At 42.0% G+C, this 19,853-nt stretch overlaps 1 protein-coding gene across 1 annotated transcript in view; it reads left to right on the top strand.

The window, feature by feature from the left end:
• Window positions 1-19,853, top strand: part of DYNC2H1 (dynein cytoplasmic 2 heavy chain 1) — a 392,465-nt gene that overhangs the window by 12,277 nt on the left and 360,335 nt on the right. Inside the window, exons 11-13 of the mRNA XM_054015569.1 lie at window positions 7,979-8,154; window positions 9,779-9,974; window positions 10,566-10,661. Of these exons, the coding sequence (XP_053871544.1) occupies window positions 7,979-8,154; window positions 9,779-9,974; window positions 10,566-10,661 (468 nt within the window). The remainder of the gene's footprint in view (window positions 1-7,978; window positions 8,155-9,778; window positions 9,975-10,565; window positions 10,662-19,853) is intronic.

Genomic DNA, 19,853 nt, shown 5'->3' with positions numbered 1-19,853 from the left:
GTTCTATTCTAGCCAAAAAGCACAGTAAGGAGGATGCTAGATAGCTTTTTGGACTATCCAGTTGAAGATCTGCTGGCCTATCTCCCCCAACCCAAGAAGGACTCATGCCACACCCAAAAGTCTATTCAGGTCCTTCCTTCAGGGCAGTTTTATTCTTCAAATAAAAAAACTTGCAAAGTTACACACAATTTTTCAAGTATCCTCTGCATAGTGCCATTCCTGGGACTTTTGCTGATTAGTGAAGCAAGATGGTAGAAGCTTCTAGTAGCAGTGCTGGTTAGGTGCCCATGCTCCCTGTTTGGCACTTGAGGGCGTTCTAAGAGCATGAATATATAGGAGCTGTGGTGCCACTGCAGCCTCAGTTCTTTCCAACAGCAACAGCGAAAGGATATGAACCATTGGATCTCAAAGATGTATTGATTGATAGTGCCTTCATATTAGTTCATTGCTGTTAGTAGTTAATATTTTTTATAGTTAGTAGTCTATACTTAGTTTTAGGATAAATTAGGCCAGATTTAGATTACATCATAGTTTTAAGGTATAGTTTTATAATTCAGTACGGATAATCCCAGTATGAAGAAACATGGATTCAGGTGGTGCACATCTTTCCCAGCAATCCTCTTTGCATTTGACATACATATTCAGTGTCTAAAGTGTTTGGGGGAGAACCTTTCACCAGCATGTTGTGTTGCCTGTAATACTTTCACACCTTGGGCCCAGAAGGAAAGACAAAATAGACTTCAGGCCCAGTGCTTAATTTGTAATGAAAGAGGTGCTGTGGCTCAAGTGATTTTTTTACATTCATAACTGATGTGGCAAGTCCAGAGGTGCTGGGGCTATGAACCCTCAAGCCTAGTGGTGCCAGGGCTCAGCCCTGGCAATCCCTGGCACAAATTAAGCACTGTTCAGGCCCTTTTATTACAGGAGGTTTTGTCTGTCAAGCCTCTGGGATCTGAGAACACTGACGGATCTGAAAATAAGGATAGGAGGCCTGAATCAGCTCTGAGTACATCTAGATCCAAGAAAATTGCAACAATGAAGTCTTCCATCTTGGCACTGAGCTCCAGTTCCAGATTGGTGGATCTGACTGTTCCTAAGCCTTTGGATCTGCCTCCAAAATTAATACATTTATTATTAATTGTGGAACCCGTTTCGGACAGTCATCCTAAGGGTCCAAATAACTTATTGGAACTGGCTGCCTCGTTTCAGAGGAAACGGAAAGCTAAATTAAAACATCCCTGGTAGTTCATCAGACTGTTCACATGCGAATCTGAGACCAAAGGATAGTAGATCTGTAGATCCATTCTAGAGATACAGATCCTAAGGAAAGGTCATCAGATCTGAACACATCAGCTCAGCAACATACTTTAACTGTCATGGTACAGATTCACATCTACTAATGGATCTGGCTATTTCTCATGGTTCTTGTGATAAAAGACTGAGATGGGACATGGAGATATTCCAGTATCTCTTCCACCACCTAAGATCCCAATTTTAAGAAGAGGTTTGTCACCATGCTACATGACCCAGATCCCCACAGCGGTCATTTCACCTGCGGCTTCAGTATTGGATCTGGGATGGGATCTGCAATCAGATATAGAGCTGGATCCAACAAGCAAGACTATGACCTGACCATTTACAGATGAGAATTTCCCTCCATGGCACCCTACGTTCCAAACAAGGTATGTAAGACAGGATTGGGGTGACTGGCAGGATTGGCATATACTGCCTTGGATGTCTGGGACATATTGGCCAACTTCTACTTACCATTATCACTCCAGGAAGCATGAGTCTTCGTACCCACTACATCTTTCACAGGAACTGATGGATCTGAGGGTTGCGGATCTGAGGGGTAAGGATCCGACGCTTAGAGAATGTTCCCTATCCTTACTACAGGAGACAATGAGGAGGAGCATCAGAGAACATTTCCTCTACAGGAATTTCAACAACAAAAAATGGAAAATGTGGATGTAGCTACAGCATTTTCTCCTTCTGAGGACACAGTTCAGTTTCATAAGCTAGTGGATAGGATGTCATCAACTTTAATATTGCATCAGTAGCTTTGAAAGAAGCCACATGTGACGTTGCACTCCATATGCTTGGAATGTGAATATAATGTAACTGGAATATGCTTTATGCAAAAAGTCTCTTGTAAGGTATCATTACAAAGCTTATAATCTACTGAGCGTGTTCATCCTATTTGTATGTATGTATCATTCTTGTATCTGAAGTTAGAAATATAAAGTATTACTCTGAAGTCCTATTGTAACTATGCAAAGTGTGGGCCATTAACTAGGACAATTGGTTGTAAATGGCTCTGTTTACTTGTAAGCCTTCCTGTATATGTGGATGCCAGCGAGTAAGTAGTGAAGTCTCACAGGACATGTGAACATGTCACATGATACTGGAATCCATCTTAAAGCTGGTGCTTTTACATTTAGAAGGAAGGGTGGGAACCCAGAGAGAGAGACAGAGGATTCCCGCCTTGTGCCAAAGATATAAAAGGGGGTGGAACAGAACAAAGGAGGCTTCCAGTCATGAGAAATCCCCTAGTTACCACCTGAGCTGGAACTAACAAGAACTGTACCAGGGGAAAGGATTGGGCCCAGACTACGAAGGAGTCTAGTCTGTGAAAGAAGCATATTGGAACATCTCTGAGGGTGAGATTTACCTGTATACAGTTTCTTAATGTGTTAGGCTTAGACTTGTGTGTTTTATTTTGCTTGGTAACTTACTTTGTGGTGTCTGTTATTTCTTGAAACCACTTACATCCTACTTTTTATTCTTAATAAAATCACTTTTGTTTATTATTGAACCCAGAGTAAGGGATTAATACCTGGGCGAGCGAACAGCTGTGCATATCTCTCTATCAGTGTTATAGAGCGTGGACAATTTATAAGTTTACCCTGTATAAGCTTTATACAGAGTAAAACAGATTTATTTGGGGTTTGGATCCCATTGGGAACTGGGTGTCTGGGTGCTGGACATAGGTGACTTGCTGAGCAGTTTTTGGTTAACGTCTGCAGCTTTAGGGGCGTGGACCAGACCTGGGTCTGTGATGCAGCAGACTAGCGTGTCTGGCTCAATAAGGCAGGGTTCTGGAGTCCCAAGCTGGCAGTGGAAAATGGGTTTAGAGGTAATTCCAGCACATCAGGTGACAGTCCCTAAGGGGTCTCTGTGACCGAACCCGTCACACCACACATACAATATTTTGTGTTCTATTGCAAAGAATAAGGTATCATTGCCTATATTGGAAGGTCTCTGGCAACCAGCAAAATCTTCTTGGTCAAATCCATCTTCATTTCAGTCAGTTTAAAAAACGGCAGATAAATTATCTCAGATCCCACAGGAAGGGTTTTTCTGTTTTCATGTGCACCCTCAAACCAATTCTCTTGTGGTAGCAGCATCAGGTCAAAGATCCAGGTCAGGTCTTCAGCACTTGACTCCTTATGACAAAGAAGGAAAAAAGTTGGACTCTCTAAGAAGAATTTTTTTCATCGCTTTCTTTAAATATGTGTATGGTTGATATCAAGCAGTAATGGCCAGATATCAATTTCACTTGTGGGAGAAGATCTGTCTTAACCAAGAACCTCCCAGAGCACCAGAGGAGATTAACAACAGGTCTCATTATGAAAGGCTAACATGTGGCAAAACATGTCCTGAGGCCATCATTTGATGTTTTTGACACCGCATTAAGATCTGTGGTTTTAGCAATCACTCTCCACAGACATACATTTTCTAACCCCCCTAAAAAGAATGGAGGCCTCAGACCAATTCTAGACCTCAGAGCTTTAAACAAGTTCATCAGGAAATTTCAATTCAGGATGGTGAGTATGACATTAATTATTCCCTCCCTGTCCACTTTTGAATTGGTTTGATGATCTCAATCTCAAAGATTCATCTTTCAGTAAGACCCTCACATTGAAAATATCTCTGTTTTTCTGATGGTTCAGACCATTTCCAGTACAGAGTCCTACTGTTTGGCCTTTCAACCACACCCAAAGTCTTTACCAAATGCATGGCTCTGGTTGCAGCATACCTGAGAAGACAGGCATTTTTTGTATTCCTGTACTGAGACAATGGGCTTCTGAAGGCTCCCTCAGAAGAAGAATTACAGAAAGCCATTTTGGTCACTCATTCTTTATTTGGAACCTTTGGTCTTCTCGTAAACTAAAACGAGTCTCTTCTCACACAGTCACAAAAGATTCCATTCATTGGTGTGATTCTCAACTCCATAAAAGGAAGAGACTTTAAAAATTAAAAACTACCATATGCTTCAATATCCCTGTGAAAAGGTAGTTTATTTAATGGCATCCATGACCTATGTGACTCCATATGCCAGGCTCAGAATGAGACCTCTTCAGCACTGACTACTTAGGAATTTCAGACCCATTATGAACAGTATGCAGAAAGTACTCTCTGTTTTGAAGGTTTTTTTCTCTCTAAGATGGTGACTGGAACTTCAAAATGTCCTCCATGGAGTTTTGTTCAACCCACCTTCTCCTTTTTTAATAATACATACACGATGGGGAGCACATCTTTGCAATTTGTACATTCAAGGCCTTTGGAACGACAAAGAATCTCTGTTGTACATAAATGTATTCAAAACTGAGGGCAGTCCGACTCAAAGCAGCATACCATAATCATGTAATTGTCAAATCTGTTTTTACGTATATGCTGGTTAAGAACTTTTTGAAAGGACGTTGAACCTGTGTCCCCCTGTGTGAAACCCTGTTCCTCCATGGAATCGGAATTTAGTTTTGATTCAATTCGTCACAACCATTTTAACCTATAGTGAGCTACTCTTTGTTCCATTTATCTGTGAAGATGGCCTTTATAATAGCAGTTACTTCATCCAGAAGAATTAGTGAACTACATGCATTGGTGATAGATCGCCCTTTTAGTACTTTTTGTAAGGACAAGATGGTTGTGATGGGTTCCCCGTGGTGCAGTCTGGAACTGGGATACTGCTGAGACCTCTGGCTTACCAACCTGGGCTCCCTCTCATACTGATATGTTGTGACAAGCTGCAAACCTCTCCCTAGTACTGCACTCACACAGACACCCACAGGCAGGGATACACCCAGCTGAGTTATTTGAATGCTATCATGAAGCATCAACAGAGAGGCTCCAGCCAGTTTCCCACAGCTCCCCAGCTTAGGGCTCCAGAGCCATACTACTGTCCTACTTTGATCAGAAGTCTGAGAAGTGTAAGTTTGTAACCCAATCCATCTCCCCACCCCCAATGTGGAGAAGACATGCACCAGCTTTTGTTCCTGAGCTGAAGTTTCCCAAGCAAGATATACTGTTTTAAATAAAATATAGAACAGGTTTATTTACTAAAGAAAGATAGATTTTAAGTGGTTAAAAGTGGTAGGCATAAAAGAACAGAGATGGTCACCAAAGAAAATAAAAATGTGCATCTAATCTATATATTAAACAGGATTTGAATCAGGCACTATTCTCACCCCACTGGATGTTATAGTCCTTAATGCACAGACTTCCCTCCTGAAGTCTGGACAAGACTCTTCAGATGATCTTAATCTTCTTGGCATCCCAGTTGTTTCCAGTGTAGGTGGTTAGAGGAGAAAGGGCTCTGTCTGCTTCAACTGTCCTTTATTTTATACCCTTGGCCCATAATATGGAGATATACCTATTTCATAGAACTGAAAGGGACCCTGAAAGGTCATCAAGTCCAGCCTCCTGCCTTCATTAGCAGGACCAAGTACTGATTTTGCCCCAGATCCCCAAGTGGCCCCCTCAAGGATTGAACTCACAACCCTTGGTTTAGCAGGCCAATGCTCAAACCACTGAGCTATCCCTCCCCCATAAAAGAGGCGGCTGCTTCCCACACCGGGAGTCGAACCCGGGCTGCCTGGGTGAAAACCAGGAATCCTAACCGCTAGACACTAGCCCAGGCATGCCCTGGTGGGCTTTGCTGAGTCACAGTGAAAAATGACAAAGTCACAGTGAAAGATCAGTTCCCTTTGTGTGGTGCTTGCATAGTTGAGTCACACAGTGTGGTCAGCACCCCACCTGGGCAGGGATCTTTTGCATGCCACTAGCAAACTTCAGCATATTTCAATAACAACCATACAGCACAATCTCATAACTTTTTATACACACTAATGATATGCATATTGAGACAGAACAAGCAGTTTTATCAGATCATGACCTTTCATATGATACTTTACACGGCATGCTTTGGATGAAATATCACAACCACATATGAATAATGAATATGGGGGTTACAGGGTGTCATTATGAGGTACAGTGTGCCACAGTGGCTCTTAGGCCACACCCTAAATTTTTTCTTAAAATAGTTTCTGAGATTCATGTAAATCAAACTATTAATATACTGGTGTTCTTTCCAAAGCCTCATTCATCTAAAACAGAGGCCAGGTTACATTTGTTGGATGTCAAGACAGTACTATCGTACTACTTAGATAGAACAAAGAGTTTTAAGTCTTCTAAGTTATTTGTTTCATATGCTGGTAACTCAAAGGGAAAGACATTTCATCTCAGTTCCTGTCTAGGTGGATTAGACAGTGCATTGAAGAGTGTTATAGACTGAGGAGCTTCTCTTCCCATTCCTTCTCTGCTTAGAGTTCATTCTACTAGGGCAGTAGCTATATCTACAGCTTTTATAAACACATTCCCTTGAGATATGCAAAGCTGCTAGGTCGATTACTATTTACACATTCGCGAAGCCTTGCACTTTGGATATGGCATCCAAGTTGGATGCCCAGTTTGGTAGAGCGTTACTCTTGTTTAATTAGAACTCTTCACCCCTCCATCCAATTTACTGTACTGCTTGCCAAACTACCCCAAGAGTGGGAATATGCAGAGAATACTCAAAGAAGAAATGAAGGTTACCTATTTGTAACCGGAGTTCTTTGAGATGGACTCTGCATATTCATAGCCCCTCCACCTTCTCTACTCCTCCAGAGTCCAAATTAAAATATCAGTAGTGGAAGAAACTGAGGTGGTAACAGTGCCCACCCCCTTTATACTCATATGCTCAAAACACGCTTGAGTGCTAGACAGGGAGCGTGAGGGAGCATGGTCACCTAGTGGTCACTGCTACTAATTTCTACCATCCTGCTGCACGGGTTGGTGCAGGTCCCCAGAGAGTGAATATGCAGAGTTCACTTGAAGAACTCTGTTACCTTCATTTATTCTCCTGACCAAAACAAGCTGCAGGGGCCCAAAGGCCTTTCCCCTTGTGTCTCATTCCACCTGTTCTAGGACCAGCCCCAGGAACCAAATTTCCTTCCTGAAGCTCCCCTCCAACTACGCCATCTCAGTTCTTTATAGGAATCACCCACCCTTCCTAGATGGATCTGATAATCAATTAGGGGTAGATCACCATGTTCCACCAATATTAAAGGGCTTGTACTAGCCTTCCTTACAGTCTGTCATCTGCACCACTTCACTGTACTCTGTGCTTGGGCCTGTAGTGCAGATTTCAAAGCCTACTGGCAGGTTCCCTTGATTTTGACAAAATCCTGTTCCTTAAGATTTTGAGTGTTCATTGAGGTCTTTAGGTAACTGCAGCTGTGCCCTTTTTTAAAATTTGTAAATGTAAGTTTTGTATGTAGTGTTGATATCTTTTCATGTTTGGTTTTTAATGGTCAGTGTTTGGAGTTTATTCTAGAGTAAGTGACTACAGTATGTTCATGTTAGATTCAAAAAGAACTAATGTAAAGGGTGAAAAGGACCCTGTGGGTACGGACTGTGACATATAATATCTGGCTCTTAAAGAGGGAACACAAATGTTCCTTGAAAACAATGTGCTTTACCAAAAGTTCCCTTTCTTTGAGAACTCAACTTATAACAATTTGTCTTTAGATGTTTTGTGTTTTGCAAATAATGATCTTTGTAGTTATTATGATTATGATATATATTATTTCTAAAATAAAAATACAATCCAGAAGTTATGCCCCTTTCATCGTTGACAAATGGGATTGTGTTTAAGGTTGATGATGCCATCAAGATTGCAGAGGCTCTTCTTTCTGACTTATCTGGATTTCAAACATTCCGTCAAAATGCAGATGATCTTTTAGAACAGTTTAAGGTTTACGAACAAGAACAATTTGATGGTTGGTCCAGGGACATTCAGTCAGGTTTGTCGAATCCCCGGTCAGGACTTTGGTAAGTATAAAATATTGTATGCAGTAAGAACTATTACCAAAGTCTGTATTACAGTGTAATCTAAAAAGAGCTGATGAAGACCTATACAGTGAAGCTCTGGTGTAGAAGAGAGAATAAATAAGAGAAATAAAATAGGGCAGTTCACAGCCACTTCATTGTTGTGGATTGTATCAGACTTGATTGGTAAAGCAAAATGAAATACGTTTGGGAATATTTTATTATTTTTTTTATTTGTTATTTGTATTTCAGTAGTTCTTAGAGACTGAATGAGATTGGAGTCCCATTGTGCTAGCTACTAGACAAATACAGGATAACAGGTCGTCAGTATCCCTTAGAGCTCACAATCTAGATAGACAAGGCAGATAGAAGTTGGATTGAGGAAAGCAGTTAAAATACTCATTCCTGAGATTATCTTTAAAATCATGAGATTTAAAAAAATGTGGGGGTGGGCAGTTCTTTTTATTTACCTTTTGTTTTTTGAACCCTTAAGACACACTTGGATTACTCTTTCAAGCTTTCCTCTGTAAACATGAGGGCTACCAACTTAATCTGAAAAAAAAAATGAAAGATGAGATTCTCACATTTCACATGAGAGTTGGCAACAGTGAAGAGTTACAACAAACAAGCCAAATGAACAATGTGATGCCTGGCAAACATCTTGTTTCTTAGCTTCACAAGGTTTTGCTTTTTGTTAGGCTTTTTTTTTAAATGGGTTTGTTGTGAGAGGATTAGCTAGATTGAAAACGAGAGAGCAGGCATTGAAGAGAGGATGGCAAGGGTAATGAGGCAGAGGAAAGAGGGTGGGAAAAGGAGGAAGGGGAGCATGGAGGGCAAAAGGAATAAAGCTGAAGAGAAATGACCTGAAGCGCGCTGGGAGAGGGTCGATACATACAGCCAGTTAGCACAGGAGTGAGATTATCAAATCCAAAAACTGAAGATAGTCTGATGACATTATTAGTGTCTGAGAGTATGCTGCAAATGCTTCTTCTAGCTTGAGTCTATGCCCCTTGGCTGGTTCTAATAGAATAATAGACTTTCCATGAGCAAAAATGACTGAGGAACCCTTGTGTCCCTAGAGGTGGGGAGTCCTCTCTGCACAGTTCTAGGTGTAGGTGATTTTTTGGGGAAAAATAGATCTCATCTTTTCTTCCCCCATCAGTGTTGCTGTGTCTGATGCAAATGTTCCTGTATCTGCTGCTGCTGGTGCGAGTCTCTGACCCTCAGGCTGGCTCTGCCCTGATGTTTCTCTCTTCCTCCATCTCACATGGTTGAGTGGAGGGGTAGTGTCACATTCAGACGAAGTCCCTTGCATGGTTCTGAATCCAAAGAGTGCTCAGAGTAGCCCTGGCTGGGAACTAAAGAAACAGGGTGTATTATAACATGCCTGACAATCTTCTGAGTAAAAACAAATGTTAAAATGGAGTTCTGTTATGTGTTGCCCTTGTTGCTAGTCTTCAGAAGTTTTGGATAGAGGTTACCGGATTAACACATAGAATCATAGAATGAACAACTTTAAAATAAAAAATAGTCAGAAAAAAAGTAAATGTTATCCAGTATTTTGGAATTTTGGAAAGGATCCTGGACAAATCATACTAGGTAATTTTTAATATTAATTTTGGTTTAGCTTGCAAGCTAGCAGTCCTATTATGGAGCTGGATCATTGTGATGGAGAATTAAAAATACATTATTCAGATCGTTTGGTGACTCTCCTAAGAGAAGTGCGTCAGTTATCTGCACTTGGCTTTGTTATTCCTGCTAAAATACAGCAAGTTGCAAACACTGCACAAAAATTCTGCAAGCAAGCAGTTATCCTCAAGCAGGTATGAGATAATAAACCATAACCACTATCTGTACTGATTTCTATGCATTAATGGTAGAGTATTTCCAGACCATTATATTATCATTATGATTATCAGGCTAATAAGCTTTCTGCTGTTAACCTTTATCTTTATTAAAGCTACAATGTGTTTCTTGAACAATTTAATAACATTGAATGATGATAATATTGGAAATAAATTTAATCCTAAAAACTGAACAAAAATAAAGAAATAGTCACACACAAATGTTTAGCGCAGTATTAAAAATTAACCTGTTTTTGAAATTGACTATGAGATGTTACAATAAAGAGAGCCATTAGCAATTTTCCACTTAAGGTAAATATAAGCTCTTTAGGTACAAACTTATAATTGCTAGGGCCAGCCACTAAAGGGAGACATGATCACATGTTCTAAAATGGCGTATTATATATACTCGTTAAATATCTTATTAACAATCATATTGCTAAAATGTAAGTCTTGAAAATATTGGAATTGGCAATATTCTTAGGAATATATTACAAGTATTAAAAACTATTGGCATATAAATGGAAATATGCTGCTTATATGTAATAGTAAATCCTGTCTGTTTTATAGGTGGCACATTTTTACAATTCAATTGATCAACAAATGATTCAGAGTCAGAAGCCAATGATGTTACAGTCTGCCTTAGCATTTGAACAGATAATTAAGGTAAAGGAATCCTTCTTTGTCGCTTTAAGCTTTGGCAATGTATTTCCTGAGCTGTTATCTTTTTGTGAATATTTATTAGCCTATTGATCTTATAACTGCAGAACATCTCTGCAGAACAGATTTTATAACTGACCGAGAACATCTCTTTCATCTGCATTTAGCTAGACAATTATGACCATTTATTTCAGATACGGTTCTTTCCACAGTTACTTATGCCTCTTTTACCTCCATATTTGATTATTTTAATGTGCTTTTTACCTTTAAAGTCCAGTTGGAAGCTACAGATGGGGCAGAATGTGGCTGTGTGCTTCAGTAATGGTGGTGATATCAAAAATAATACAGTAGTTCTCAGAAATTTTCACTTGTTTCCTATTTATTTTCAGGTGTGTCAGGGTTCCTTCCCCACTCTAAACTCTAGGGTACAGATGGGGGGGACCCACATGAAAGACCCCCTAAGCTTATTTTTACCAGGTTAGGTTAAAACTTTCCCAAGGCACAAATTCCACCTTGTTCTTGAACAGTATGCTGCCACCACCAAGTGAGTTAGACAAAGATTCAGGAAAAGGACCACTTGGACTTCCTGTTTCCCCAAAATATCCCCCCAAGCCCTTCACCCCCTTTCCTGGGGAGGCTTGAGAATACTCTACCAACCAGATAGGTAACAAGGTGAGCAAAGACCAGACCCTTGGGTTTTAGGACACTAAAACACAACCAGATTCTAAAAAAAACAGACTTTATTATAAAGAAAGAAAAGGTAAAAGAATCACCTCTGTAGAATCAGGATGGTAAGTACTTTACAGAATAACAAAAGATTCAAAAACACAGAGGATTTCCCCTCTAGGCAAAACTTTAAAGTTACAAAAGCAGGGATAAACCTCCCTCTTAGCACAGGGAAAATACACAAGCTAAAACAAAAGATAATCTAACACATTTCTTTGCTATTACTTACTATTTCTGCAATACTAGTAAGCATCTTACTTACTAGATGCTTAGTCCAGATATGCTTAAGGAGATGTTTTTTTCCTGCCCTGGTTCCTTGCTGACAAAGACACAAACAAAAACCTTTCCCCACAGATTTGAAAATATCTTCTCCCCTTATTGGTCCTTTTGATCAGGTGCCAACCAGATTATCTGAGCTTCTTAATCTTTTACAGGTAAAAGAGGAAGTAACCCTTTACAGGGTAAAAGGGATTTTTTGCTACCCTTAGCTGTATGTTTATGACAAGGTGCAATTCAAGATTGGTATTGAACTATAAAGCACTACAGTATATTATTTGGGTCCTAGTTTTCCAAGAGGCTCTCTATTTATCACTATGACTATTGAGGTCAACTGGGGACAGGCCACAGATTTGAACATTTTGGGGCTGGAGGCAGATTACTCTTCTTGAAGGGCTCATGAGTGCTCTTCCTCTAAGCACAAAATAGCTTGATTTTGTTTCCCTTTAGGGCATTTTGTCAGGTCCACATAGTTACTGAGGCCTTTGCTTGGTGTGTATGTGTGCGGTGGGCTTGCAGGTGATGCCTATAAGGACCAACTTGGGGTAAATTTGTAATTTGTTATGTCTTGACAAATCATGTATATTATTTTAATTTTTATGAACATATGTCCAGAGAATGCGTGGTATATATTTTACACATATAAAAATAAGTAAGATGTATCTTGTGCATGTCCTTTCAACCTTTTGCTGTTTTTGAGAATAGAGAGATACACACACACACACACACACACACACACACACACACACACACACACACACACAACTAAAATTAATCAATTTAAAGTTTTATTGGGGATAATTACAAGGGGTAAGGGAGCAGCGTTTGATTAGCTAATAGAGTTAATGAAACTTAAAACACACAATGACTAAAATATCTACTAACAATATTTATAAACAAAGATGCAGCATTTAGTAATAACTGATACTTACAAATACAAACCAACGCATAACGACCGCAAACGTAGAAACTCTGTTTGAAACATGTGAGCTGAGAGAGAGGCTTCGAGGTGATCAGGCTCGGTTACGGGTGTACACAGGATACACAGGATTCGTTTTTCTTTCTCCTCTCCCTGCCTGCACATGGCAGGCAGGCCCATAAAGTACCAACTATGACATCATAGAAGTGTCATAGGGGATGGGGCCCAAAACCTGTTTGTGTTTGTTTCTGATTGGCACAAGCAAAGTTTACACCAAGTAGGGGAGCAGGTGCCTCAAAGTCTGGCTTCGCCCCCAAAAGGTAAGGAAATGCATATTGTTTTAGAATGCGTGCAACACTGAATGACAAAAGAAGAGGCCAGGGCAATACTGGTATGGGCAAGTTTTACAGGATGCAGATGGGAACTCATCTCAACATGCCCCCGTGCCCTGGCCGAAATAGTTAGGCCGAAAACCTAAACTTCCGAGTCCGACTCCTCATTCCAACCTACGAGGGGATGTGCTTCGGGGGTGGAAGCGATGTAGGCCGAGGCAACAAACTTGTGAATGCAGGCTTTAATGAAGGTACATCTGAGACAGAGAAGAGCGAGCCCAACTAGAAGGGACACAAACAGGGATTGGAAATAGGATTTGTAGGGCGCAAGGCCAAGCCAATCGAGCCATGACCAAAACTGGAAGGACTCTCGTGACTCTTGGACAGTAGAGCTCAACGTTTGCAGGTCTTTAACAATTGAGGACAAATTAGGAGAAATAGAAGGCAAAGAAACGCAGCATTTATCAGCAAAGTCGGTATATACTTCAGCAAATTTAGTACAAAATGAGGAAGATTGTAACAAATATTGAATCATTAATCTATTTTGAATACTATACTGAACAAGGGAATTTAACTGCTGATTAATTAAGGAGAGGCCCTTGCCCGTAGTATTAGCAAGCATTTCAATAGCAAGGGATTGAAACAGCACTTGATCACGTAACATCATATAACCAACAGGGTTAAAACTACAATAGAGAAGGTGAGGGAGGAAGTTGCTGTTTGCAAACGAGTCCAAAAAGAGTGGGTACTACGATGGTGTCGGTGGCTAGATGGCAAGGTATAAATACCTCCGCCCTGTAGATACAGGGTGCCAATGGTGCATATACCCTGGGGATTGGGAGGAAGCACAGCAAATGCAACATTACCGCAAATTCAAAAATGACCGGATCTTAAGGAAGAAACTGTGGTATGGCTCCACCCATTGTTGGTTACAGAATAAAAGCTGGATGCAGCCTCAGCATGATGCATGTGCTGGGCATGAAACAGATACGGATGTGTTATGGAAGTATAGAAGGTTCCAAAAAAATATTATAATTAAGACGATAAGAACAATTAATGGGAGGGGGATCGGTAAAATTAAGAGTGGGTTTTGTTAGGGAGGTATTAGCATAAGAGAAACTCCACATAGAACAATTAGAATAAGTACCAACCCAAGTAGGGGCTGTGGTTAAACTATTACCAACAAAAACCCAACAATGAGATGCTGGAACTCTAATACTCTCAATTAAAGGAAAGCTATGATCACTTCGACCTGAAGCATTAAGAACAGGAAACACATAAGAATTAAATTGTGAAGAACAATTATTCCAAACACTAGAAGCAGCCCAATGCACATAGGGGGAAGAACAATTCACACTAGAAATATTAAATGAAGAAAAATTATAAACTATTGGTACAAATTGAAAGGGTAATGGATATTTAGGTGAGAACTGAGTGGAGCAAACAAGACAATCTTCTGGACTCAGCGCTGACAGGGACTGGTTTCCGCTGACCTCCTGCACCCAGTAGGCCGCGAACCAGGTTTGTAGTCCACCTTATCCTAAGGGCTCCGTGGGCAAAGATGTTGTGAGGGAGAGCAGCATAACCTGTAAAACAGAATAATACGAGCCCTGCTCAGGGGCATTAGTTAGTTTATTAAGAACTACATTTGCTGAGCCAGTTATGATGAACTAGCTTGTCACCGGGGGTACTTGTAGCCACTAAGTAGGTGTTAGGGTACTTGCCGGCCTGGAGAATGGTGGCTTTTATAGGTTCTCGATGGCCAGAGACTTGGGGTTCTGTAAGCCAAACTAGTTGGCCGGTGTTAAACATGGGGGACCAAGGCGGCTTAGGTGTAGGTGAAATGTGAGGCCAGCCAGAGTAACTTTTGTTGAGTGCGATAATTACCTGCGGTAAAAATGAGCTCCAGTTTTTAAAATCAGGGTTGGGGTTTGCTGTTCGCAGCATAGTCTTAAGGACTGCGATTTTTTGCTCCACCACACCATTGCTTTGAGGATGATATTTAGTATGGATGTGAAGGGAAGCGCCCGATCCAAAAATGAGCTGTTCAATGCTTTTGCTGGTAAAGGGTGGCCCACCATCTGCTTGGACTTCAGTGGGAGTGCCCCAGGCAGCTGCTGTTTGCTTAAGAGCCACAGTGTCAGAAGCAGCATTGGTTTTAGTAAGAGGGACACAAAAAGTTTGCCGAGACCCCAGATCGACAGTAACTAAGGCTTTTGGAAAATGACGAGCACCTGGCAGGGGTCCTATTAAGTCAATTTGCCACGTACTACCTGGGTGCAAAGTGTTCTGCAGCGTATGCAGAGTGCTCATATCGGGGACGATTCATAGTTTTTACCTGCACACACTGCAAGCAGGACTGAACAATGAGCTCGCACTGACTGCGGCTAATGTCAGGCTTTTGGTCGGAAAAGCCAGATAACAGGCCGTACAGTTTTGTGGGTGGTAAGTGTCCCCATTCTTCGTGGAGCCAAGGCAACAGCGGGTCAGCCTGTGGGGCGGGATTTGCCATATGAACTTGGGAGACCTCTCTCATTCTTTGATCAAGACTGAAATGCAGGGGGTTAGAGTCTGGTTGATGAGAGGGACAGTGCGTAACGAACCAAGAGTGAGAGGATTTACCAATTAGGGCAAAAATTTGGTCCCACATTTTAACAAAAGCTGAGGGAGAGGCTTGCTCAATTAAAATATCTAAACAAAATTGAGAATCGATACCTAAAACAACTTGCTTGTTGGCAGAGTGGGCATTAGCAACATGCTGGGCAGCTAAAAGAACGCCCTGCACTTCGCATTCTTGTGCGGAGCAGGAGGGGGGCAGTAACTGCACATTAAAGTAATTACATGTGGAACAAAGAACTCCCGCCCTAGGGGATGGTGAGGTGCCCCCGTCAGACACAACCCAGGGATCATATTTTGCTTCAATGCATAACGGTTGGTGAGATGGGGGGGCTAAATGTTATCGCTGGGAGTTAGGGTCCATGCCTGCCAAGCTACCTTAACCTGGAAACATAGAAGCTGCCAGGTGCGAGTAGTGCCATGAAACTCGGGTGGAGGGGTACTTGTAAGCCACGGGATTAAATGAACACGTGGTCCAGACAAGGTACCTGGGATAGGGACTTGGGACCAGTGACGAGCACTGGACACAGCCAGTAGCATTTTTCCCACCAGACCATAGTTATACTGGGGTCCAGACAGGCGATGGGCCCAATTGTAAATGGCATTACTATGTTGCAATACAGTGAACCCTACAAGGTGTTTTGTGATAAACAAATTAATGTTGAGGGGTTCTTGGGAATTAAAATGGGCGAGGGCGGGGGTTAGAGGCGAACCAGCCAGCTAGCTTCTCTAAGCTTTGTTGTGCTGATGCATTCCACACTTCTTGGGAGCGTTTAGAAGAGAGAGAGCTTTGTAGGATTTCTAGGTTAGAAATTAATTGCACCGGAATATATTGGCGGTGATAATTAAGGAGACCTAGTAGCTGCTGAAGCTCTCGTTTATTTTTTGGAGGGGCTTCTGTCCAAGGGTCTAATACGCTGGCTGGGGCTTGTGTGTGAGTGGTGGGAGTGAAATGGAGTCCCAAGAATGAGAATTGCTGGCTGGCCTGCAGGTGGCTCTTTGTTTTGTTAATTTGCCACCCATCTGCTTCTAATGCATCTATTATCATTTGGGTGGTACTTTGAACTGCTTGTGGATTGGGCCCACAAATGACAATGTCATCTACATAGGCTAACACGGACACATCCTGTAGGGGTTTTACCTTTTGTAATGTGATATTGAGATGGGACGATGCAAGTGCAGGTGAATTACAGAACCCCTGTGGGCAGACTTTCCATTTATATTGGACGCCCTTAAAAGCAAAATTTAAGATTCCTTGTGTGTCCTGGAGTGGGATTTGGTAAAACATATCTTTTAAATCAAGAGTACATGCCCACTGATTACTTGCATCACTTAGTTGCCGCTGTATTTCTGGAATGGTGACAGAGCTGTAAAATGTGATAGGCTTTACACGGCTGTTAGCTTGTCTATAATCAATGACAAGGCGATATTTAGAGGGATCGCCGGGCTTGGGAATACCCCAACCTGCGGACAGAAAGGTGGATGCAGTAACCCTTTCTGTCTTTTTCTCTTCTAGAAGCTGAGTGAGCAAAGCTTCAATAAGGGGAAGTCCTTCAGATTTTGTGGGGATAGGGGAAAATTTCCATGGCTGGGAGTTAACTACTTCGGGGGTATAGGGGGAATGATCGCCTACGGTTATAGGGAGGGCTTGCAGAATTTGATTATGCAGTTTAAATTTTTTAATATCTGAGACACCTAGCAGATATTTTGATCCTAACAAGACTTTTATTTTTCTTACGTATTTTTCATGGACAATTTTAACCCAAACCACGGGATTTTTTTGTACTGCATTGAGGCCTGGAACAAACATAAAGGAGCCAGTAGGACAGTGGGGAACGTTGGGCTCAATAATGCTAACTTGAGTTCCAGTGTCTAATAAAAAGGAGGTGGGGGTGTCACCGTTAACTAACAGGGTGGCGTGGGCGTTCATCGGTGGGATCTTTAATTTGGGCCGGGCAGCATCCGGCCCCTATTCGTTTTTTGACCTAACATAGTCCTCCCAATTTTTCCAGCCTAGCTGTTCAGCTATATTTTGCTGCTTTTGGTCTGACATTTTACGCTGGGCTTCTTTGAGGATTCCTTTGTTAAGAAGGAAGCCAAATCGTGCCCGTTCAGCTTTAGTTCGCTCAGGATATTTTTGGGGATTAAACTGACTCTTCGGAGGGTCTTTTGGTGGCGAATCAACTGGGAGGACAACAGGCGGGGGCGGCAGTGACAACTTAATTTTACTAACTACTTCAAATAACGTTAAGATGGATCTGCGAACAGCCGCATGCAAGTGCAGCATGGCACCGGTGTCAGCTCCAGGGGCAGCTTCTAATGCTAAATCAACTGCCTCTGCTGAGACAGGAATTTGGGTGGGATCAGTAACATGTATAAAGGGTGTGGCCACCAATTGCTGTTGAACAGTTAAATTAAGTGGGTTTTGTAGTGGATCCCACAGGGCTATGGAAGCTCCTGCGATTGCCCATATTAAATCGTGTGGAGTAACTAAGGCTCCTGGGGGGATATACAATCCTTTAAAACTGCCTTGCATTGCTAAAACGGCAACTGCCGGGGTGGTAAGTGGCCAAATGCGATTATTTAATAAAGCATGACCCGGGAAGCCTTGTGCCCAATTGGCCGTTTTGGCTAAGATGCCAGCCTCCTCACGGTCCACCAATTCTGCTTCGTGTTCTAAGGCTAGCCGCCCGACCCAAACCATTGGTGCCTCATCGGCTTTTCGTTGCATTTCCTTTAAAAAATTCTTTAAGTTCGGCCTTAGTTCGTGTTCGCAGTTCAGTAACCTGCGTGGTGTTGCCTGTTTGTGCATCTATTTTAGTTTTAGTTATCGCAATAGGCAAAGCTTCTGCTGCAGTTTCAGATTCAGTACATTCTGGGGCTATTGGCAGAGCTGGATCCACAGGAGTTTTAGGAGCTTCATATGGGGGTGGCAAAATTTTCTGAGAGGGATTTGGGGAGGGGGAGGTAGGGATGGGCTCTACCTTTTCTGTCTTCTCCTCATTATCATCTTTAGGAGAGCCTGGGGCTGCCTGTTTAGCTGCAAACATTGTGCCCCCGTGGAGGACAGAGCACAGATCGAGGGCCTTACATATCATGCTAAACAGGACGGTGGAAACATCCTCAGATTTATATTCATCGGGTCGCAATTTTTTGGTTTTCTTAATTAAATCTAATTCTTTTATCATCTGGCATAATAATCTGTGTGCCGGATCAGCAGGTATTACCCGAGGTGGGGGAATCAATTTGGAAATGGTACCTCCAGTTTTTCTAACAATGCGGCTACACTCTCTCCAAAGCTGAGAGGGATCTGCAGCACCGAGGTTCTCCACAGTCTCCGTGCACTGAGGCTGTAGGGAACAATCGGCTGGCTATCACCTAAAGCTCGGGTGGCACTGAAGGAGGCATCCCGTATCTGCCAGGGTCAATGGTACAGTATAGCCTTTTAGAGTTTTACCTGAGCCAAGGGAACAGATCCATTCTATTTTTGGATCAGTCAAATTTTGGCTAGTAAAACTGCAAATGTTGGAACTGTTCAGTTTCATCATCTGCGCAGTCTGCAGGGTGCCACGGTCATGGCCCAACTCCCTTGCATCCTGTTCGTGACGCCATGTGGATTGCCACGGGCACGCAGGGGCGAAAGAAAATGCAGGCCTGTTATTTACCAGGCTGCACGTGGCAATAGACTATATTGGTAAGGGATGCAAGGAGAGTATGGGTCACGATGCAAACTGCAGACACACACACACACACACACACACACACACACACACACACACACACACACACACAACTAAAATTAATCAATTTAAAGTTTTATTGGGGATAATTACAAGGGGTAAGGGAGCAGCGTTTGATTAGCTAATAGAGTTAATGAAACTTAAAACACACAATGACTAAAATATCTACTAACAATATTTATAAACAAAGATGCAGCATTTAGTAATAACAATAATAATAACAAATACAAACCAACTTATAACGACCAGCAAACGTAGAAACTCTGTTTGAAACACGTGAGCTGAGAGAGAGGCTTCGAGGTGATCAGGCTCGGTTACAGGTGTACACAGGATACACAGGATTCGTTTTTCTTTCTCCTCTCCCTGCCTGCACATGGCAGGCAGGCCCATAAAGTACCAACTATGACATCATAGAAGTGTCATAGGGGACGGGGCCCAAAACCTGCTTGTGTTCGTTTCTGATTGGCACAAGCAAAGTTTACACCAAGTAGGGGAGCAGGTGCCTCAAAGTCTGGCTTCGCCCCCAAAAGGTGAGGAAATGCATATTGTTTTAGAATGCGTGCAACACTGAATGACAAAAGAAGAGGCC

The sequence above is a fragment of the Malaclemys terrapin genome, chromosome 1 (genome assembly GCF_027887155.1).
Source record: "Malaclemys terrapin pileata isolate rMalTer1 chromosome 1, rMalTer1.hap1, whole genome shotgun sequence".
Lineage (NCBI taxonomy): Eukaryota > Metazoa > Chordata > Testudines > Emydidae > Malaclemys > Malaclemys terrapin.
Note: the sequence above shows the minus strand (reverse complement) of the source record. Positions and strands in the feature narration are given on the sequence as shown.